This window comes from Elgaria multicarinata, chromosome 14 (assembly GCF_023053635.1).
Source record: "Elgaria multicarinata webbii isolate HBS135686 ecotype San Diego chromosome 14, rElgMul1.1.pri, whole genome shotgun sequence".
Taxonomy (NCBI): domain Eukaryota; kingdom Metazoa; phylum Chordata; class Lepidosauria; order Squamata; family Anguidae; genus Elgaria; species Elgaria multicarinata.
The window spans coordinates 17,763,015-17,784,113 of NC_086184.1; the positions used below are offsets into that span (position 1 = coordinate 17,763,015).

Genomic DNA, 21,099 nt, shown 5'->3' on the forward strand with positions numbered 1-21,099 from the left:
ACTGAAACCCAGAGCAGATTCATTGCCCCCACTGGCAGTTGCCCTATGCTGTGACAGTGAATTCCACAAGTTAATGAGGCGTTGTGGAAGAAGTCCAATCTGCTGTCTGTCATTGGGTGACCAGTAATTTGGGCGTTTCTTTCTCTAGTTTCTCCACACTGGGCATCATTTTTATAAAACTCCTATCATTTGTTCCAACTTCGCCTTCACTGTTGCTGGTTCCCCCTTCCCCCATTAAAAAGCCACAAACATTTTAGCCTTTCTATTATTATTATTATTATTATTATTATTATTACTATCATCATCATCATCATCATCATCATCATCTTACCCGCCTCTCCCTTTGGATCGATTTTTGTGAACCGCCCAGAGAGCTTCGGCTATTCGGCGGTATAAAAATGTAATAAATAAATAAATAATAAATCAAATTGAGTGCAATTATCCTTTTCCTGCACCTTTACCCAGCTCTACAATCCCCTTTTTTAGATGGGGCTGACCGGAATTGCACACGGTAAGATTCCAAATACTGGAGATTGGTATAAAGGCGTATCTAAACATTTCCCCTTGGCAGGATCAAGAAGCGGCGAAGCTACACGGTGGAATTCAAAGCAACAACGTGGACGTGAAGACCGACTCTCTAAAGAAGCTGGCCGGCCTCTCCCGGGATGTCGCCTTTGCCCAGGAGTTCATTAGCAGGAACGGACTCAACCAACTCTTCCTCATTGTGGAAGAGGATGATAAGTGAGTATCTGAGGGCGGGGGTGGGGGGGAGGATTCTTTGGAGGCCCCAACGCCTCACATAAAGCACCTGGCTGGGCCTGCTGCTTCTTTCCTGCAAAATGCCTTCCTGAGGGATTAGCTAACGTTTTCTGGCCCCAAGGGGAGAGCCTTCAGCCCCCCCCCTCCATGGGTCCCGTGGGGACTGCAGCATCTGTGAAGTTCTCTGCTCCCTGCCCCACCTTTCAAAAATTTCTTTTTAATCAAAAACTTGAAAAACCTTTGAGCGACAGGTTCTCCTTTGTGGGCCTGAACCTGCCGCTGATCTGTTCGTCAGCGAGCAGGAAGTGATGGAGGGCATTGCTTCCTGTCCCCTCCCGGTCTTCTTCCATCCATGCAGGCCTTTCCCCTTTGCAAACTCTCTCTTCACTCCCAGCTGCTAGCCTTGATCTTCCTCTCCACCCAACCCTTTCCTCGCTCTTTCTCTCCCTTCCTAACCCTTAGCCTTGTTCTTTCTGCCCCACTCACCCATTTTTCTTGCAATTTCTCTCCACTCCCAGCCTCTAGCGCCACTATTTCTCTCTCTCCCAGCTCTTTATCTGTCCTCCTAGCCACCCAGCCTCTACCCTCACTCTTTCTCTCCCCCTTCCCCTTGCTATTTCCTCCTCCCTCCCAGCCTCTAGCCTCGCTTTTTTGCTCCCTCCACCTCTTTTGATTAGCCAGGCCCCATGGCAGCCATTAAGTGACTAGCCACACGCCCCATGGAAGCCATTTTGTGGTGGTGCCCCCAGCAGTTCCTCAAATTCCCAGATGCGCTCACAGGTTCAAAAAGGCTGGGGATCCCTGGCCTACAGGGTGCTATTGGACAAGGCAGGCCTTTCATCACCGCACCAAGGAGAGCTCCCTTTGAACAACTTTCTCTGAGAATATCTGGGACCAGACTGAAGCCTTTTATGCCTTGGCATCCTCTTAGGCTCCGCACCTCCTTGAAAAGAGGGAGGCCTTAAAGGTGCAGGGCTGAGCCTAATATGGCAGCATCTTTCCATGAGGTCATGCCGGGGATTCTTCTACACTGGTGCGCCGGCTCTGTGGAATGTGAGGCAAGTATATTGGCCCCGGCCTCTGGTCCTGGCTCAGGGGTCTCAGTCCCAGGGGTCTCTTGCATCTTGGCGGTCTCCTCCATCGGCACTGCTGGTCCCTCAGCCTCTGTGTTTGGGTCATTGCTGGACTCCTGCGTCGTGACATAGCCCTGCGCAAGTAGCATACAGTGGTGGCCAAAATGGTGGACGCTTTTTGAAATGTTAATGTTTTGCAACTTTGCATGCTTATAGAAAATGTTCTGTTTCACGAAATTCAAATGTTTATATATCAATTGAAAGACCTGATTCACGTACTACAACAATCCTGCTTCTTTTCCTGGGTGTCCAATCAACGCTTTTCTTTGGTGCCATTGCTCCATTTATGATGTACGTACGTACACTTTTGATTTGAGAAACACTTCAAATATTCACACAATCTCCAATGGCGCTTCGGTTACAGAACCAACAGCAAAACTGACTTGAAACATGATGTATCGCAGCTTCTGCCATGTGATTGGTCCCCAGAACAAGGACTGTGATTGGCCCAGTAGGGTTTGCAGTTCAAATCCTCTTCTTCACTCAATCACACCTGTGTTTGTTTTTAGGCTAAAGTAAGCATAACTGTTTTTGTACTGCAGCTATTTGCATTCTGTTTTTTGTATTGAATTCAGCATTAAATTCTCTTTCAATTGATAGATAAACATTTGAATTTCGTGAAACAGAACATTTTCTATAAGCATGCAAAGTTGCAAAACATGAAAATTTCAAAAAGTGTCCACAATTTTGGCCACCACCTTCCCTGGCGTCAAAAGCAGGGGAAACGTTTCCCACCGTCAGTGGCTTAGCATTGCAAGGGAGGTGATGCACTCCAGACCCGGATTTTATCCCTTAAAGACATTTTAATCTCTTCCTACCTCTGAGGAGCAGCGTGTATGTATCGTCCTCTCCCTCCCTCCCATTTTATCCACAAGAACCCTGTGAGGTGGATTAGATTGAGAGAAGCAAACTGTAATAATACCCGAAGGGAAATGGTTGTTTATACGGGTCAGAATAAATTGTGTAAATGATGTACATTTTAAAGCAAAGGCACACATTTTCTCGCTACATCCCAATTACCAAATTCAGGGTTTCTGGGGGTGGAAATTGAGGTTTTCTGAGGAAAATTGTACGCTTTCTGCTTGTGCTTTCTGAAATCTTCCTTGGCCTTTTCTGGGAATGTGAGTTCATACAGAAACTTCTTTTCTTCACTGCTTTCCCTCTCTCCCCTTCTCTCTCCCCCCGCCCCCCATTCTCCTTTCCTTTTTTCCTCTCTCCTTTCTCTTTCCTTTTCTCTTTCTAGGTGCCTCTGTTGCATCCTTCCTCTGGTTTCTGGGTCTCTCTGTTCCAGCTGCACTTTGGCCCCCTCCAGGGTGATGTTTCTGGGGCTCTCTTACCCTGTTTGCTGTCTGTTGCTCCAGTATAGGGGAGGTTCTAGCATATGCTCTGAAGGCCTTCGTGGAGCTGATGGAGCACGATTTCGTTTCCTGGGAGACTCTCAGTCCGGCTTTCATCAAGAAGGTAAGGGCTACCTTGGAAGCAGGGGCCCAAGAGATCTGACAGTCTCAGCTGAGAGGTTAGCTGAGCTTTGTGCATTCTAAGATACGAGGCCGGCCCTACCATGAGGCCGAGTGAGGCAGCAAATTTTGGGTGTCATTAAATTGTTAGTTATTTACCTTGTTGTTGTTGTATTTCTACTTCCATGGACAGAGAGAGATACTTCTGGCATTTTTTGCCTCATGATGTACCAAACAATTCAGCTTACTTTGAACACTATGCACCTTGACTCGGGCAGTGGGGGAGACACAATTGGCTGCTCTACCTCAGGCAGCAAAATGTCTTGGGCCGGCCCTGCTAAAATATCAGCTACTGCTGTGTATGGTGGGCTCATGCATGTTCCAGGAAGTGACAAAGAGGGGAACCTGTGCATTTTTCTTGTGAAAAGAGGTGTGAGGGGTTTCCATTTCTAGCATGTTCTGTAAGGGATAAAGAATTGCTCATACTTCCTTGTCAGGGTAATTGTTGGAGCATACTTAAAGCAGCCTTCTTCAAGCAGACATCTTTGGCTGATGGCTACACGCTACCTCCATTAGCGGAGGCAGTATGCCTATGTACACCAGTTGCTGGGGAACATGGGTGAGAGGGTGCCATTGCTTGTGGTTTCTTGATCGACAGTTGCATTCACGTCGTGCTTGTCAGTTTCCCGTGGGCAGCTATTTGGCCACTATGTGGACGGATTGCTGGACTAGATGGACCCTTGGTCTGATCCAGCGTGGATCTTCTTTTCTTATGTTAAGTGGGCGTTGGGCTTTGGTCCCTCCTGATCCTATTCTTCTGTGTTCTCTTTTCTTTTTGCCTGGCTGCAGATTGTGAGCTATGTCAACGTAATCCCGATGGACGCCTCCATTCAGCAGATTTCGTTGGCCATTTTGGAGAACATGGTGCCCACCAGCCGCACTCTCTTTGAGCTGGTCAAGCAACAAGTGACCCTGGAGCGCCTTATTGTCCTTCTGCAAGTGTAAGCACAAACCAAGGCTGAGGACCTGCCCTGCGCCCAGGTGCTGTTTTGACCCTTTATCTCTACCCTTCTCAGTTTAATTGATTGGATGCAGAGAGCAACGTACACCCCATCCCTTCTCAGAGGGGTCTGGTAGGAGGCTGGACCAGGTGGAATGTTGGTCCAATCCAGCAGGGCTTGTTGGATGTTCACATGATGCTTCCTTAACAACACAGCCTGCTGCCTGCAGCATGGCAGAAGGACCAACGCTCTTACTCTGTGCAATAGCTGTGCAGGACCTCTTTCAGCCGCAAGTGCGAAGCTGTGTAAATCCCCCCTTAAAAGTTAAAAACTGGTTCGTAGTTCCGCATGACTTGGAAAAAGCTGGTCCGGTGCAGAACCTGCAAGTTGGATTCATAGAAACCTGGTTGCAGATTTCTCCACTATCTCTGAGAAACAGAGGGAATGATACTGCCTTTACGAGTGGACGTTCCATTGGGTTGTCACACTAAGGGCCCTTGGTGTGGGGCAGAGGGGCTGTGGTGAGATCCAGTCCGCTCTGGCGTTTGACTGCCACTAACCCCTTTGCTCATCTGCTCTTTCTTCTAGGATGAATCGGCAGCTGCAGCTCAAAGCCATGGCTCTCCTGATTGCTCTGCTCCTCAATGCCAGCGAACCAGAGAGGAGGGTAAGGGTCAGCTCTTGGATCCATTGCATTTGGCTGCACCTGGGAGGGAAGGAGGTGAGGGAAACCTTAGCCAGGCGTCTTGCTGTAGGAGGAGGGGTTTACTTCCTGTAGGAGATGGTAGAGCCCCCCCCCCCCCATCTTCAATAGTGACAACAAATATTTGTGTGTGCATGGAACAGCCTCATCCCCACTGACCCAGTTTTCTCCCAAACCGACCTGTAGCTAGAACAGATGCTCCAGCTGTGCGACTACTGCACAGGCACTGTAGGGCACAAGAGCCAGACAACATGTTTTTGCTGATCACATGGCGTGTAGCTGAGGGTCAGCTTTTTCTTTACTCGGGGCCACTGGGCCTTGGCAGGGGATTTATTTATTTAATTAATTAATTTCATTTTTATACCGCCCAATAGCCAAAGCTCCCTGGGAAGTTCACAAAAATTAAAACCATTCAAAGTATAAAACAAATAGTAAAAAAAAAGGCATCATATAAAATAAAATATAAAAGCACAACTGGGATAAAATCCGCAGCAGTGCAGAAATACAAATTTAAAATACAAACTTAAAACAGCAAAGTTAAAATTAAATTTATAGACTGTATACATTTCCCTCGCCCCATTTCCTTCCCAGCAGCGGCCTGTGTCGAAATAATTTCCCTCAGCTTGGTCAAAGCTGGCCCACGTTTCTCATTTAGATTGTTCCGCCTCCGCTGGCTCAAAGTCACCCGGTGAGCTTCATGGCTGAGTGGGGATTAGAACCCGGAACTCCCAAGTCCAAGTCCTACCACTACACCACACTGCCCCTCAAGATAAAAGATAACCCCTCACCCCCCAAAAAAGTTTAGATCAAAGGAAGATAGGGTGATAGGCTTGGCGCTGTCTGACTGCCTCCTTTCCATTTCTAGGACATGATGGACTATCTGGGGGAGAAGAATCTCAGGCAATTTATCCACAAGGTGGGTGTGCAGGTGGTCCGTAGGGCTCCACGGCAGCCATTTTCTTATCTTTAGCTTCTTTGCTCCCTCAGGGGCTCCTGCTTCTAACATTTTGAGTGACTCGTCCAGCTTCTGTGTCTCCTCGTTCTAGCAGGGCCTGTTGTTTCCGTGCCTCTCTCGCTCCCTTCCTTGCTCTCTTCCGCTCCACTTTCACCTTGGCGGATGGACACCTTGTCCTCGCTGAGCCCTTCCGTGGGGCAGTTGGACATCGGGGTCAAGGGTGAGCCGGTGCTGGTGACTGGCTGGGGGGATGAGCTGTCCCTGTCTGATGTCTCCCGTAGAACATCGTCCACGCCTCAGAGCCCATTGGAGACGAGATGGCCCACTATCTCTACGTGCTGCAATCCCTCACGTTGAACCTACTGGAGCGTAGGATGAGGAGCCCAATGGACCCCTACTCACAGGTCTGCTTCCTTTTCCTCACTTGTTTAGTGAATTATTTCGTTACACTTATGTACTGCCCATTCGCCAAAGCTGTCTGGGCGGTTTACAGCCCTTTCCCCACTCTGCTATGAGTGGCATCGCTGAGGTAGAATAAGGCATGTGGTCTTGCCTCAGCTGAATGAAGAAGTGACTGGAGAGATTTGTGTGTGCGAGAGTGATGTTTCTCAAAACCTCCTGCCTTCTTGGGAGACAATAACGAGGCCTGCTAAGTAATCCACAAAGCTTTATTCAAGCAATAAACATCTCTTCCCACCTGAAGAGAGTCTAATCTCTAGGAACTTTCCCCTAGGTAAAACTATGCAAACTGAGCAAGACAATCGTCCTTTCAAGAGGAATGGAAAGCTTTTTCCCAAAACACGTTAACTTCTGAGAAACTAGTTCTGAGGCAGCTTCTGATGGGATGCCAGCCGAGCTGACTTTCTCTCGCCTTCCTTTAGCTCTGCCCATTTTAGTCTGTGGCATACTCTAGGATCGGCTAACCTCTTCATGCTCTCCCCTCGGAAGTATATTGACTTCCCACTGACTGTGTATTGTTTGTCCTTGAGGAGATAAGCTCTGAAGAGGGTTCACTCCCAGCTGGTGAAGAGCCAGTGAGAGCTTCCTCCGCCACTGCTACAGGCTGGCCTGTTTCTGGCGCTGACTGCTCTACTTCAGAGTCTGATTCTGATTGATCACCTGAAACACCTTCTTCCAACCCAGGGGGAGCAGGGTTAGACATGACTGTGTGTGTGTGTATGTGTGTAGGGAGTTCAAGGATTGCAGACTTTGGGGAAGGTGGTAGCTTCATTGTCCACTGGCCCTGTGAATCCACTCTGATTCAGTCAGGACCAGAAGAACCAGAAAGGGTTGAACATCCAAAGCAGGTCAGAAAGGAGAGAAACAACTTCTCAGGATGTAAAATAGATTGATTGACGAGAAATCCGACGCATTTCGGCCTGCCCTTGATTTTAAGGCCTTCTTCAGGGGGTTATTAGAAGGACGTGTCTGCAGAATTTCTTCCCGCGAAAAGATTGTCTCCTGTATCAATGTACTGGCTATTCACAGATTAGTAAAGTCACCAATATATAAATAACTGGAGACAATCCTTTTGCTGGAAGAAATTCTGCAAAAATTCTGAAGAAGGCCTTAAAATAAAGGACAGGTTGAAACATGTCGGGCTTCTTGTCAATAAATCTATTTTGCGTCCTGAGAACTTGTTTCTTTCCTTTGTGATCTTTCAGTGTGTTTGCTTTGTCAAGCACCGACCCCGTTTCTTCCTCGGGCTGACCTTGAATTGTCCTGTGTGTTCGTCACGGTTGGACAAGAGCAGCCGAAGTGCCAGAGAATGTAGGTTATAAATAAACCTGCTATACTTGCTTGCTGAGGGCTGGCAGAGGAAAGATGGAGCGCTCTGTCTCTCCTCTGGCAGCTCACCGCGTTTCACTGCTGGGTGCGGAAGAGGATTGAAACACTCTGTCCCTCCTGTGCCGGCCTGCTCACTCGCCTGCATGCAGTAGCTTTGTCGCCAGTGGTGACCAGACAGGGGCTTAACTATAAGACTGGTTTAAGCATGGAGAAGGTCTTGGGTTCAGCCCCCTTCCTCTCCAGTGAATCGGTTTAACCTCGGTTATATTCTGTGCTCAGGAACAGAGAGAGCTCCTTCAGTCGCTGCGGCACGCGGCCTTTGTGTCCGAGAATGAATCCTCCACCGGCAGCTCGAATACGGAGCGTCGACACTCCCTTTGCGCCAAGGAGTTCCGCAAGCTAGGCTTTGTGGTGAGTGTCATGGAGAATAATAATAATAATAATAATAATAATAATAATAATAATAATAATAATTTATTTATTTATTTCTTACCTGCCTCTCCCTTTTGATCGAGGCGGGGAACAACATTAGTTACAACAATACAGTATAAATCAAATACATAAAATGAATTAAAAGAGCATGTAAAACCAATACAAAACAACAATCAACACATCTTTAAAAATCGTTAGGTTTCAAATTCATCTGGGTAGGCCTGCCGGAAAAGGCTAGTCTTTAAAGCGGGCTTAAATTCAGAGAGAAAGAGAGTTAAGTTGACAATTCTCCTCTGGCAGGCCATTCCACAGTCTGCGGGTGACAGAAGAAAAAGTCCTCTGGGTAACAGTTTTGGGTGACTGAAGTAAGTTCTCCCCAGAGGACCTGAGTGTGCGGGGCGGATTGTATGGGAGAAGGCGATCCCGCAGGTAGCCTGGACCCAAACCAATATGATGGGCTACAAGAAAAGAGAGCCTCAAGTATTCGAAGATTTTTGTTGAAAGGGTAGTGTGGTGTTTCGGCCCTCCTCCTAGTGAGAATTCCCTTCCTCTGAGGCCTTTCTCACCTTCAAGCAGGAATCACCCTTTCTCACACACACTCTCTTTCGCTGCCACCAGGACCTTTAAAGCTCAAAAAATGCTGATCATTTGAACGTGTTGCAGATTAATTCCACATTTTGCAAAACGTCGGCTCTCTTGTAACTGCACGCATTCATTTAGCCCCTTTTTAAAAAGTGATTTAAAAGCAGGGAACGAATGTGCAAATCTTTGGGATTTTGGTATCTCTAAATGGGCTTACAAATATGGAAATGAAGATTATACGTTTCACGGCTTTCTCTCGGAATAAATATTTCAACTGTATACAATATGTGTAAATCTGTATATTATTTTGTACATGTCCTCTGTTGGCATACGTTGGTTGTTGTTTTTCTGAACTAATATTTGAATGAGTTTAAGAAGTTTTCCCCTTGGTTTTCTTTCTTTCTTTCTTTCTGGTCCCCCCGCCTTTCAGAAATCAAGGTAGAGGCCAGAGGGGGAGGAGTGGATAAGGGAAGGAAAATTACTAGGGGTGGGCAGCCATCAGGTACAGGAGCTCTAGAGCCTTAAATAGGCACTCCCTATATTTCTAAATACGTATTTGTAACCTTAGGGGCTAGAAATATTTAAAAATCAAAGCTGTAGTTGGGTTGCATAGGCAAATAAATTTAGGGTTTCATCTTTAAAGGCAACCTAGAAATAATTTTAGATAGATAGATAGAGGCCCTTTCTACACCTAAGGATTATCCCAGGCAAATGGAGGGATTGTCTCTGCCTGCTCCCGGGATCCCGTGTGTGTCATTTGGATGCGCAGGGATGATCCCAGGATGCATGGTGTAGACATGCCCAAAAACAGATAGATAGATTTGCCTGATTTCATACTGCAAAATGCTGCCATCTCTACTGTGTATTTTTGTTTTGTGTTTTTTGTGTGTGTGTGTGTGTTTGAGGGTTGTTGTTTTGTTTTCCCCGGAGTCCAAGAGGTCCTACAGTTGCACTATATCTTTCTTTTTCAGAATAACAGCAACCCTGCAATGGATTTGCACCGTATCCCTCCGGGACTGCTTGCTCTGGACAGCATGGTCTATTTTTCCAGGCACTTCCCAAGTGCCTACAGCAGGGTAACCGAAGGGCCTGTTCTCCTTGGGAGGCGGTTCCTTTTTTTCTGATTGCTTTCCGCTTCCTGGGTTTCTGCTGTAACAACCAGGTGCTTTGGGATTAACAAATAGAGTTGGGTCTTCCCATCATGCCTTGCTTTTGAGCCTGAGATTGTTATTTGAAAGCAGGATTATCAGATAGATGGTGTATATTTTGCCCCTCACATGGCAATGCTTAAATTCCCAGCATTATCTTTCTACATTCTAATAGCAATCTCGTTCTCCGAGTGTGGATCTTGATGCAGGCAAAATGGCACAACCCAGGAGATACCCCAGGAAATATTCAGGGGGAAAAGACTAAGTACTCCACCCTCTCCCAACCCAGTCCAATGAGAACTGAGGATATTCAGTGGTAGGGTGACCATATGGAAAGGAGGACAGGGCTCCTGTATCTTTAACAGTTGTATGAAAAAGGGAATTTCAGCAGGTGTCATTTGTGTATATGGAGAACCTGGTGAAATTCCCTCTTCATCACAACAGTTAAAGGTGCAGGAGCTGTACTAGAGTGACCAGATTTAAAAGAGGGCAGAGAACCTGCAGCTTTAACTGTTGTGATGAAGAGGGAATTTCACCAGGTTCTCCATATATACAAATGACACCTGCTGAAATTCCCTTTTCTCAACAACTGTTAAAGATACAGGAGCCCTGTCCTCCTTTTCATATGGTCACCCTATTCAGTGGCCACCAATGGAGGCTGGTGGTTCCGATTTTGGTGGGCTGTGAATCCATTCTGGGTTTCAGTCAGAACCAGCCAGGACTCTAAAGGAGCTATCCAAGGCTCTGAGTCCATTTTGGGGCTAGGATTCAGCCCCTTGGAGAACTCCTTCAGCGTTCTGGCCGGTTCTAACTGAAACCCAGAATGGATTCACAGTTCCACTGACATTAGAGCCAACAGTTCCCCCTGGTGGCCACAGGATGCTGAGGGTCCTGGCAAATGCAAGGTGGGCGAACTGAATGCATTGCAGTATCGTGAAAAGGACACCGCTGGAACACTTCACAGGAACCACATTTTGTCACAGGTCGCACTTGTAATCTTCTGCCTCCCATGTGGACTGGAATCAAGACGTTTTATTTTCTTCTTTATTTGAAATTATTTACATACCACAGTTCATGATCTATTTCAACGTTTTACCAATTCACTAAAATGACACTTGGTTAAAAACAGGCAAGAAGAAAAACACCATAGCAAAATTAGCCATAATTAGCCAAATGTAGCCATGGGATACAGCAGTCAAAATGCCAGTTTTCAAAGGTGAACTGGAACAAATCAGTTTGCGGAAAGCCAGCAGGGATGAGTTCCTTTGGAAGGGAATTGTACAGCCTTGGGGCTGCAACAAAAAAGGCCCTGCTCCTGGTTGATGGCACTGTCATCTCCCTATAAGATGGAATCCAAAATAAGACCTCAGTGCTGGGGAGGTTCATACATTTGAAGTGAATAGACCATTAGGACACAAACCGTTTAAGAATGTACCTATGGGAACAAATGGGATTCTTGTTGTGCCTTTTATGGCCTGTTTTCCTTGCTAGCCTCCTGTGACTGAATTCTAATTCTGCTGAACCCCATAAGTTTCTGAGGCACCATTTTGGTTTTGAATAAGTCCTGCTTTACATGTTTGGTGACAAATGCCTTTACCAGAATTCCATCAGTGTTAGCTGCCTCGTGGTATAAAGTGTAAAGGGCATCTCTAAACATTCCTAAAAATAACATTGAGATCTAAAAAATCAGAAGACGTGTTTGGTATTAATCAAGCAGCATAACTTTTATTTGGTGGAAATGAAAACCAAATATGAAACGGCTCCAGAGCTGGGCCCAGGGTAGGGAAGGAATATCTCGTTTATGGACATAGCTCTTTTTACTGTACAGATGCCAAATTTTAGAAGTCTCCATGTCCAAACGTGTTGGTTTTTGAAGGAGCACCCTTAAGAAAGATTTATTGGGGCTGTGTGAGAGAGGCAAAGATTTGAGGCACAAAAGATGGGGTGAAGGACAATGTTGATGTCACATACATGGCCATTTTAAACTCCTACCTGAGGCCTTTTCGATGGATGAAAGTTGACCTGGGATCAGGCGAACAGTTCCTTAACTCCTCCAAAAGCTTGGGCCCTGGATATTTCTACAGAAGAAAGTGCAGAAAGTCAAAATGACGTTTCCGTGCTGGGAGTTAGAACATAGGTTTGTTTGAGTGTGTTTTAACTTGTGAGAGGAAAACAGGAAAATGACAACCTTCTCTGGAATCTGCTGACTGAAGCAAATGTTTTTTGCTTCTTCATGGCTGGACCAGCCCTGTCCCATGCCTACCTGCTAGTCCTCCGATGCCACCTCTATGGGCTGGACCAGGGTGCTTCTAGGATGTTGCTGCTTGGCCTATAAGAAAGCCTCTCTTTCCCCTGGCCTAGCATCTGTGCTGCCTCCCTGAACCTTGCTTGCTGAGGCTCTTTCGGGGTTGAGGAGGCCTTCTTGACCATGTCCCTTTTCTCTCAGTTCATTCTTGAGAACAGCAGCCGAGAAGATAAACACGAGTGCCCGTTCGCCCGGAGTAGCATCCAGCTGGCCTTCATGCTCTGTGAGATCCTTCACGTGGGGGAGCCTTGTGAGTACTTCCTTCCTCTCTGCAACCCAGAATGCTTTGCTATTGTGGTCCCACTGTTCTCATTCACAGCTTGCCATGGAGGCCTCCTTTATGAGCCAGTAGAGCAGGGCTAGGCGACTTGGTGCCCTCCCGAGGTTTGGGCCTACAGCTCCTATATTCCCTGACCATTGGCTATGCTGGCTGGGGCTTCTGGGAGTTGTAGTAAAAAACCTTTGGAGGGCACCAGGTTGAGTATCCCTGCAGTTGAGGATGTGCTATGCAGTAAAGCTCACATACCTGCAGGACTGATACCCTAAGTCGAGAAGAGCAGAGTAGTAGATGATAGTCCTAGGTGTGTCACTCAAGGCCAACAAAATAGGAGTGAGAGAAAACATGGTACATCTGTGACTGGCAAGTGCCTTTGACGGGGATGAGAAGAGTAGATGGTTCAGTTGTGGAAAATGGAGTTGAGCATTTTTAATCTTTGCTCCTTGTGAAGATAGATGGGATTCTCCCCACCCCAGCCTTTAGGACCCTCTTGTCTTGTTCTACAAGGGCGCTGAACTTCTAAGAGAGAAAGGGGCTGAGGTATCTTGAAGAGTTGATCCCCGTGGAGCCTCTTCATGGATGGTTATTTATTTATTTAAAACAATTTTTGGTCGCCTTTCAGGGCAGAAGCCCTCACAAGGCGGCTTGCAACAATAAAATTCATAAAAACAGTTAAAATATTAAAAGCGATAAAAACGTAACAATAAAATAGCAATTAAAAACAATGGCCAGATCTACGCCACGCAGGGTATTGCACTATAAAAATGGTATATAAGAGGCAGGAGCCACACTACTGCTTTATAGCAGTATTGAAGTACACCATTGGGGCCCACTGACACATACCATATACTTCTTTCATACCGCTTTCATAGTGCTGTATCCTGATTGGTGTAGATCTGACCAATGAAACTTACAATAAAACCAGCAGGAACAATAGCAGCAATAACGGTACTCATCATGGGAAGGCCACAGTAAAATAAAATGTTTTGAAGGCCTTCTTAAAAGACTGCAAGGATGGTGCATGGTGGACCTCCGATGGGAGTTTGCTCCAGAGGTTTGGGGTCATATTTGGAGGTGCAGAAATGAGAGGAGGAGGAGGAGGAGAAGGGGACGGGGAAAAACCATCCAAGGGTTGTGTTGTTCTGCTACTACAGGCTCCGAGACGGCCCAAGCCTTCTATCCCATGTTCTTCGGCCAAGAGCACTTTTTTGAGGAGCTCTTCTGCGTCTGCGTCCAGCTGTTGAACAAGACCTGGAAGGAGATGCGTGCTACGCAGGAGGATTTTGACAAGGTGAGGCCTACCTGGGTATCTCGTGGAGTTGGTCTGTTTGGCTGCTATTGGGCAGGCTGCAATGCAGGTCAGACACGGCCGTCGTCTGGCTGCTGCTTTACTGGCCTGCTCAGTTTTACAGGATCTGTACCAATAAGCATCCCAGGAAATTAAAACGTCAGGAAACCTAAGTCAGAGAGATGTGTGCATGGGGAAGTTCAGGAAAAGCTGACAACACTTGGGCTGTGGGCTGGTGGGCAGTGCAGTTCTCCTACAGTCTCTGTCAGGCTCCGAAAGTCTAGGAGCTGTCATCAAGGCTAGGACAGCCCCAGAATTGGGTGATCGAAATTGATTATGTGCTGCCGGCAGAATACAGTTAGATACAAAATTCTGTTCTCGCACGGTAAACTTGGCGCGAAAGCATCACATGAATAGGATGGGTTGGCTAGGGAAAGGAAGCCTGGGACATGGGGAGAGGAGGCGTTGTTAGAGTTGCTAAACTATTGGGCACTGATGTGAAGTGCCATATAAAAAGTAAACAGTCCAGTGCTTGATTCATAGCAACAATCCCCTTTGCGATGGCTCCAATTTGGGCACTATTTCGCCCAAATTGTTTGGCCGGGGGGCACCGGAGGTTGGCGAATGCAGTTTTCAAACCCCAAGTCTTTCTCCAATAATTGGAGCACTTTGCTGTGTGAGCGGGCTTGCGGGGGCGGGGGGCAGCTTTCAAGGGCTCACAGCATGAGAGAATGGCATTTGGAGGGGGGACGTGGGGTGGGGGTGGAAGGAAAGGCATCCTATCTCGCTCCGTGACCCCTGCAGGTGATGCAAGTGGTTCGGGAGCAGATCACCAGAACCCTCAACTTAAAACCCACGTCTCTGGAGCTCTTCAAGAGCCGAGTGAACGCCCTGAACTACGGCGAGATCCTGCGTCTCCGGCAGACGGAACGAATGCATCAGGAGGAGATCCTGGCTGCTCCGGTTCTGTGAGTAAGGAGGCCTTGCTGCTTTGTGGACGTTTGTGTGTGCGTGAGAGAGAGAGAGAGATGGGGAACTGTGTCAAATCAACATTCAGGCATTCAGGTTGTGGAGATGGCAGTGCAAGCGCCCCAGTGCCAGCTTCAGATTTTGGCAGGCCCTTGGACAAGAGAGCCTGAATGGGCCTCCCTCCCTCCGTCGGCCTCTGCCCTCGCTCCCACTGCCTCCAGCTGCTGCTCCTCTTTTCTGCTTCCTCACCAAGCAGAGCCAGCGGGCGGTAGCAAATACCAGGGCGCCTTCTCACCATTGCCAATTGCTTGCATGACAGCACAGTCCCTCTGGGCCATAGTGAGAGGTGGGTGAACAAGCGGGTTGCAAAGCTGAAGAGGAGCAGGTTGAGCCTTCCCACCCACCCCGGAGAAGGTGTGGGCCCTTGCAGGTGCCCGACCATACCAACTCTTCGCCCCGCCCCAACCCCGAACGCCAGAGACCTCCGCGCATTGAGAATGCAGAGGGTTCCCGATTGCGGCCTGGACTGTAAGCGTGTTCAGCCGAATTTTGCTCTGTTCGATTTTTATTAGGGATGTGCTCCGCTTCTCTTCGGTTCAGAGAAGCAGGAGCGAGGCGGTCTAATTCGCCTCCGGAAAAGGCGGAGGCGAAGAGAGTCAGGGGGGCTGCGGATCGAGGCGAAGAGGATCGTCTCAATCCGGAGCTTCGCCTGCAGGTAAGTGGGGGGGGGGAGAGGGGGACTCATCTGGCACTGCCGGCGCCGCCAGGTAAGGGAGCAGGGAGGAGGGATGCTTACCTGCATCCGTCGCGGGCTTCAATTGAGGCCTCGGTTGAAGGCGTAAGTGAAGGCCGAGGCCTCTTCCGGCTTCAACCGGGGCCTCAATTGAAGTCCGTGATGGATGTAGGTAAGGGGGTAGGGTGGGTGGCTTATCTTGCACCGCCGTCGCTGCTGCCATCCATGTAGCGACGGCGGCGAAGCCGGATCTCGCTCTGCAGAGCGGCGCGAAGAGGATCGGGCCCAATCCAGATTTTCCGGATCGGGCCACGAAACGGATTGGGGGGTCTGTGCACACCCCTAATTTTTATGCTTTGGTCCCTTTTTATTCTGCCTCATGGTTCTCTATATTCTCTTACGGTTATGTAATGCTTGTAAGATACTATATTTATATTTTGGGGGTGATCGCCTCATTCACATGCTTGTTCCCCACCTGGGATTCCTTTCAATGAAGGGTGGTTAAGATATATTTTAAATAGATAAGAATTTTATTTATTTATTACATTTATATACCGCCCCATAGCCGAAGCTCTCTGGGCAGCTTACAAAGATGAAAAAAGGGCTTAGAATTCCCCCTCAGACTGAAGGCTTCTGTGCACAGGGCTGCTGCCTTCCTGTATAGGGCTATTTTTGGTATCTATTGTACGGCTGCCATTTAGCTTCTGGATATGCCTCAAAGGTTCCAAGTTTAGCTGGAGCTCTGAATTTCCTGCCGCAAGCAGGGGGTCAGACTAGTTGGCATGTAAGTGGGGCCGGCCCTTTGATTAGGCAAAGTGAGGCAGCCACCTCAGGCAGCTGATTTTGGGTTTCATAAAGGGACAGCAAATTGTTAGTTCTTTCAGTCATTAGTATTGTGTTTTTACAGCCGCTGGGGCAGGGCGGGGGGGGGAGGGGAGGAGGAGAGAGGTGCTTGCAAGTTTTTTCTGCCTCTATGTTGACATAGACAAAATATTCTGTTCTGGAAGTAGAAACAGTGGTGGGCAGAAGGAGGTTGGAGGCCTGTTGAAGAGTCACTGGACCTGGGTTAGGCAGTGGTCCTATTTATTCTCCATCTTGTCCCAGGGAATTGAGAGAGCGGCTGAAACCTGAGCTTCTCCAGCTGATCCAGCAGCAGCGACTCTTGCACCTCTGCGAAGGAACGCTTTTCCGCAAAATTAGCAGCCGGCGCAGACAAGGTAAGAAGGAGGGATGCCAGCAAAGTGGCCGACCAGGACAGAGCAGGCGGCAACATGCTTCTTGAATGTTCGGGTAGTCCAAATGAAGATGGTGTTGAAGGGCAGCACTTCGCGCTGCAGCGCGGCAAACCTCTCTGTTAAAAACAACCATCATTTAGAAAATACCTTAAGGAATAAAATCAATATCAGGAGGGGCAGGGAGCCTGTGGGCGCCAAGAGAGGGATCCGTGGTCACAATGGCACCACGTTGGAGACTCCAGATTTAACAAGAATTCTTTTGGATCGCACGCTTAGAAGAAAAGGGCTTGGGAGTCAGAATTCTAAAGTAGTGCTCAAAATCCACATAATTGTGGCTCGAGAGCGTGAACGTCTTGCATTCCCGACATTTTGCGTTGGGAGATCAGACTCCTGGGGAAAGTGGGGCTTCGTTGACGCTGCAAGTTGGAGGCGAGGCTTCCGTCCGGACTGGCTCTCCGTGCTGTGACTGTGGTTTCCCTCTCCTCCTCTCCGGCAGATAAGCTCTGGTACTGCCGTCTTTCTCCCAACCATAAATTTCTGCACTACGGAGATGTCGATGAGGGCATAGAAAGCCCACCCATTGAGAACCTCCAGGAGAAAGGTACGTGCCCTGGTCCCAGCTGTTGATTTGCAAGATTTATATCATGCTCTTCAGTATGACACGAGTCCCTTCTTCCTTCCTTGCCACTCCTAGTTGAGACTCTTTGTATGTTAAGCCTGAGTAGGACCTCGACTGCTGCTCTGAACAGCACTCGCCTAAGTGCACGCTGTGAGCGCCGAACAAAAAGTTTAATGATGGCGACAGGAATGCTTATCCAGTTGAAATGCACAAACCGTTTTGGGCCTTAGCTAGACCTAAGGATTATCTCAGGCAAATGGAGGGGTCATCCCTGCCTGGTCCCGGGATCCCCTGTGTGGCATTTGCATGCACAGGGATGATCCCGGGATATAGGCCTGGTCTAGCCATGGCCTTGGTCTACTGACCCCATGTTAGTGAGGAACCCAAAGGTAAGGGTATCCCCACAGATACGGCACTTACCTCTCCTGTGGCTGCCATTTGGAATAGTGGAAGCACCAGAAGAATCTCAAGGGGAATATGTGCACATGCACACACAAGCTGGAAGCATATTTCATCCCAAGGCAGATGTTGGGAGTGAAGCTGGCATGAAATCAAGCAGTAAACCTGGAAGCCTGTCCCTCAACGAAACAGAGATTCAACCGATAAGAAACGGTTCAGGTCTGGCACTGATAAGAAGCTCAAGATACTTAACATCCTTGTAGCTCTTTTGAGCCATCCAGATAAAAAGTAATGCCCGCAGGAACCCTGCATAAGGGGGAGCCCAGGACAACTCGCTACATTTCCGCAGAGGTCGAGCGCATATAATTACGACTCAATTCCCCCCCCCCCCCATCCTCGACAAATCCGGCAATTCCCTGATTTGAGTTCTGCAAGTGTGGATCTCCTTTTGTAGCCCAGAAGAGCAGTAGCTCAAGGTCACTAACTTGTGCAAATCTTTGTCCACAGTTCCTGTAGCTGACATGAAAGCGCTGCTCGTTGGCCGGGAATGCCCGCACACAAAGGAGAAGACCTCCGGCAAACAGAACAAGGTCAGCCTGGATTCCATTCCTTCTTCCCCGTGCGTGTAGAGCCGTGGTGCAAAAGGTGCGGCCCGCCAGCTCTGTGCCCCCCCTGCCGCCCTGCATCTGCCACTGGCCCCCAAAATTCTGGCAACCCTGCCTGGGGGTTTGTCTGACTAGCAAGGGAATCCCTTTGTTATCTCAGATGAGCCCGGGGAGATAAGGGGAGCGTTTCTCTTGCTAGCTCTAGCCAGGCTTATCCGTGCATTTGTGTGTCTACGCATGCAGCCCAAGAAGCCAAAAGATTTGTGCACCACCGATATGGAGGCGTGGTGTGTGTGTGTTTGCACAGGCGGCTTCATCTCCCTGGTGTTACATATCCTCCTAGGCCCAGCCCTACTATTGTTTCCAGCACCTCATCAACTTGTCCACTCACTCAGATGTGTGTGGGAAGCTCTCCTTTGTGTCCTGGCAAATGCAGAAGAGGGCCTTTTTCGTGGTAGCACCCAGGCTGTGAAACTACCTGGCTAGGAGATGTTCTTTTTGACCCTTGCTTTCTAATCATCCCTTGCTATTAAGGCACTGGTCTTTTTTGTTGGCCTTTGGCGTGCTGGGCTGAAGCATGGCGTTGACTTTTTTTTATCCACTGTGACGGATAAGTTTTGGTTCAAGTCTCACAGCTCTTCCTAGTTTGGGGCAGGCACAGATGGGTTTCTTAGCTTGGGACATCTTTTAATTTTTATGAAGTATGTGTTGTTGTTGTTTTGCTAGACGGTCGGCTGCCCTGAGCATTTCTCTCCCCACCTTCTTATTACAATGGAAGGACAGGATACGAATATCTTAAGTGGATAAGTAAATAAACCGCATGGGGTCTCCTTCTCTTTGGTGTTCCTGTGCCTTCGAGGAGCCGGAGATGAGGGAAAGGCCTGGTGCACGGTCTCTGAATAGCAAGCAGCTAACAGGGCGGCCTAGGAAGGTTTGGCAGCCTGCATTGTGTGGAAGGCGCCTCCATTCGCCATTGGCAGGGAAGTAGGTTGCTCGCTGATAGCAAAGATAAGCTCTCGGGAAGAAACCTGAGGAAGCCCGATAAGGGACCAAAGTGTGGCAGGGAAAGGACAGGAAACCCACTCTTGCATGTGTCCGGGGAATCCTGCATGGAAGCCAAGCTGAAGTTGCTTGGTAAAACCACGTGTACCAAATCGTATGATCTTCTTTGGCTTGAAGTTAGTACTGAGGATCACCCCTGCACCCCACCCCACCCCTGCACCTCTTGTCTTGATCCCTGAGAACAGGAGAAGAGCCGTGCTGCTGCATCAGATCTGACCTAGTCCAGCATTCTGTTCACACGGTGGCCATCAGATGCCAACGCAAAGTCCCCAAGCAAGAAAACCTTGAACAAAACATGGTGTGAAGAGGTACCCTTGGAATCCCTTCTCACCTCTTTTTTTTCCCCTTCCAGGATCTCCTGGACCTTGCCTTTTCCATTAGCTATGACGTTGGGGAGCATTTGAATTTTATCGCTCCCACACGGTACGAGGTGAGTAGCTGCAGACGAACCTTTGCGGGATGTGTGTGTGTGTGTGCATGCCTGCCTTCTTTCTTTTTCTTTAAAACATGGATGGTCAGTGGAGCTTGATTTAAGGAGTGGGGGAGGTGATAGCAGAGGCTGACAAAATCTGGGCGGCCTTGGACATGTCCGTGGACAGGGTCTTCTCCCTGACCTCATGCCTCCTCTTTAAAATGCAGGATGAGGTCAGGGACAGACGACCGACTTGCTGTTCCTCTCCAGCTGTTGACATCTGGGCTTTCCCTTCCTGGAGCTGCTGCAACCTCCCCGCTAGGGCAGAGGAGCTTCCAGGTTTCGACTGTCCCTGTGCTCAGAGCTGGTGAGAGGTGGCAGCATCTAGCAGGGGTTTCCCTGCTTTTGACGGAGGGCGCTCCCCAACCTGGCGCCCTCTGTATGTGATGGACTGCAAACAGCATGTTGGCTGGGGAGGATGGAATTAGCAGTCTGACGCATCTGGAGGGCAGCAGGTTGGGGAGGGATGTGCGAGAGGGTTGGGGCTGTAGAGACCAGCCAACATGCCTGTGGCGATGGCGTCCCCCTCCAGGTCAGAACTCAAGATAGGAGGTGGTGGTTTGTTTTGGCTTTCGGCTTGTGCCGAGCAAACGCAGGGCGAAAACAAATCTCCACCTTCTGTCCGTGTTTGGGACTGGGAAAGGAGAAGGGGATCACCTCTTTCTCTGTGAAGCCCCAGCATGGGGAGGAAGTTTTGGGGTTGTTACGCTTGCCAGAGCCTGGCTGGCCTTTCACCATGGCAAGAGGAGCAAACAAGGTTGTCCAACCCTGGGTAGTTGCGCTGCAGCAGCCAGACCGAGGCTGTTCCCGGAGCTGTTGAAGAAGAGCCGTAGATCAGTGGTAAGAGCACCTGCTTTGTGGGCAGAAGGTTTGATCCCCCGGTAGAGCTAGGGAAGAATTTTACCTGAAACCCCAGAGAGCTGCTGCCAGTCAGTGTTGGCAATACTGGGGTAGATGGCCCAATGGTATTGGTACAGGTGGGACTCAGTATAAGGTGGCTTCCCATGTTGCCCTGGGCAAGACGTTTCCGCAGCTCTCTGATGCTTGCTTTGCCTGCTTGGTAGCGTTGCCCCAACGCCCCCGTGCCCTGTGCCAAAGCTCCTTAAGAGATGGGGATGACAGAAGTCTCCCACGGGCCGGGCCGAACGTGCACGGGGACTTCTGCATGAAATCCCCA

General features: G+C 48.8%; 1 protein-coding gene across 1 annotated transcript in view; it reads left to right on the plus strand.

The window, feature by feature from the left end:
- ELMO3 (engulfment and cell motility 3) overlaps positions 1-21,099 on the plus strand; it is a 30,023-nt gene that overhangs the window by 5,442 nt on the left and 3,482 nt on the right. Inside the window, exons 6-20 of the mRNA XM_063140939.1 lie at positions 572-741; positions 3,254-3,353; positions 4,199-4,350; positions 4,939-5,017; positions 5,919-5,969; positions 6,290-6,412; positions 8,076-8,207; positions 9,782-9,886; positions 12,405-12,513; positions 13,695-13,831; positions 14,633-14,796; positions 16,635-16,747; positions 17,262-17,366; positions 18,291-18,373; positions 19,803-19,880. Coding sequence (XP_062997009.1) covers positions 572-741; positions 3,254-3,353; positions 4,199-4,350; positions 4,939-5,017; positions 5,919-5,969; positions 6,290-6,412; positions 8,076-8,207; positions 9,782-9,886; positions 12,405-12,513; positions 13,695-13,831; positions 14,633-14,796; positions 16,635-16,747; positions 17,262-17,366; positions 18,291-18,373; positions 19,803-19,880 — 1,701 coding nt within the window. The remainder of the gene's footprint in view (positions 1-571; positions 742-3,253; positions 3,354-4,198; positions 4,351-4,938; positions 5,018-5,918; positions 5,970-6,289; positions 6,413-8,075; positions 8,208-9,781; positions 9,887-12,404; positions 12,514-13,694; positions 13,832-14,632; positions 14,797-16,634; positions 16,748-17,261; positions 17,367-18,290; positions 18,374-19,802; positions 19,881-21,099) is intronic.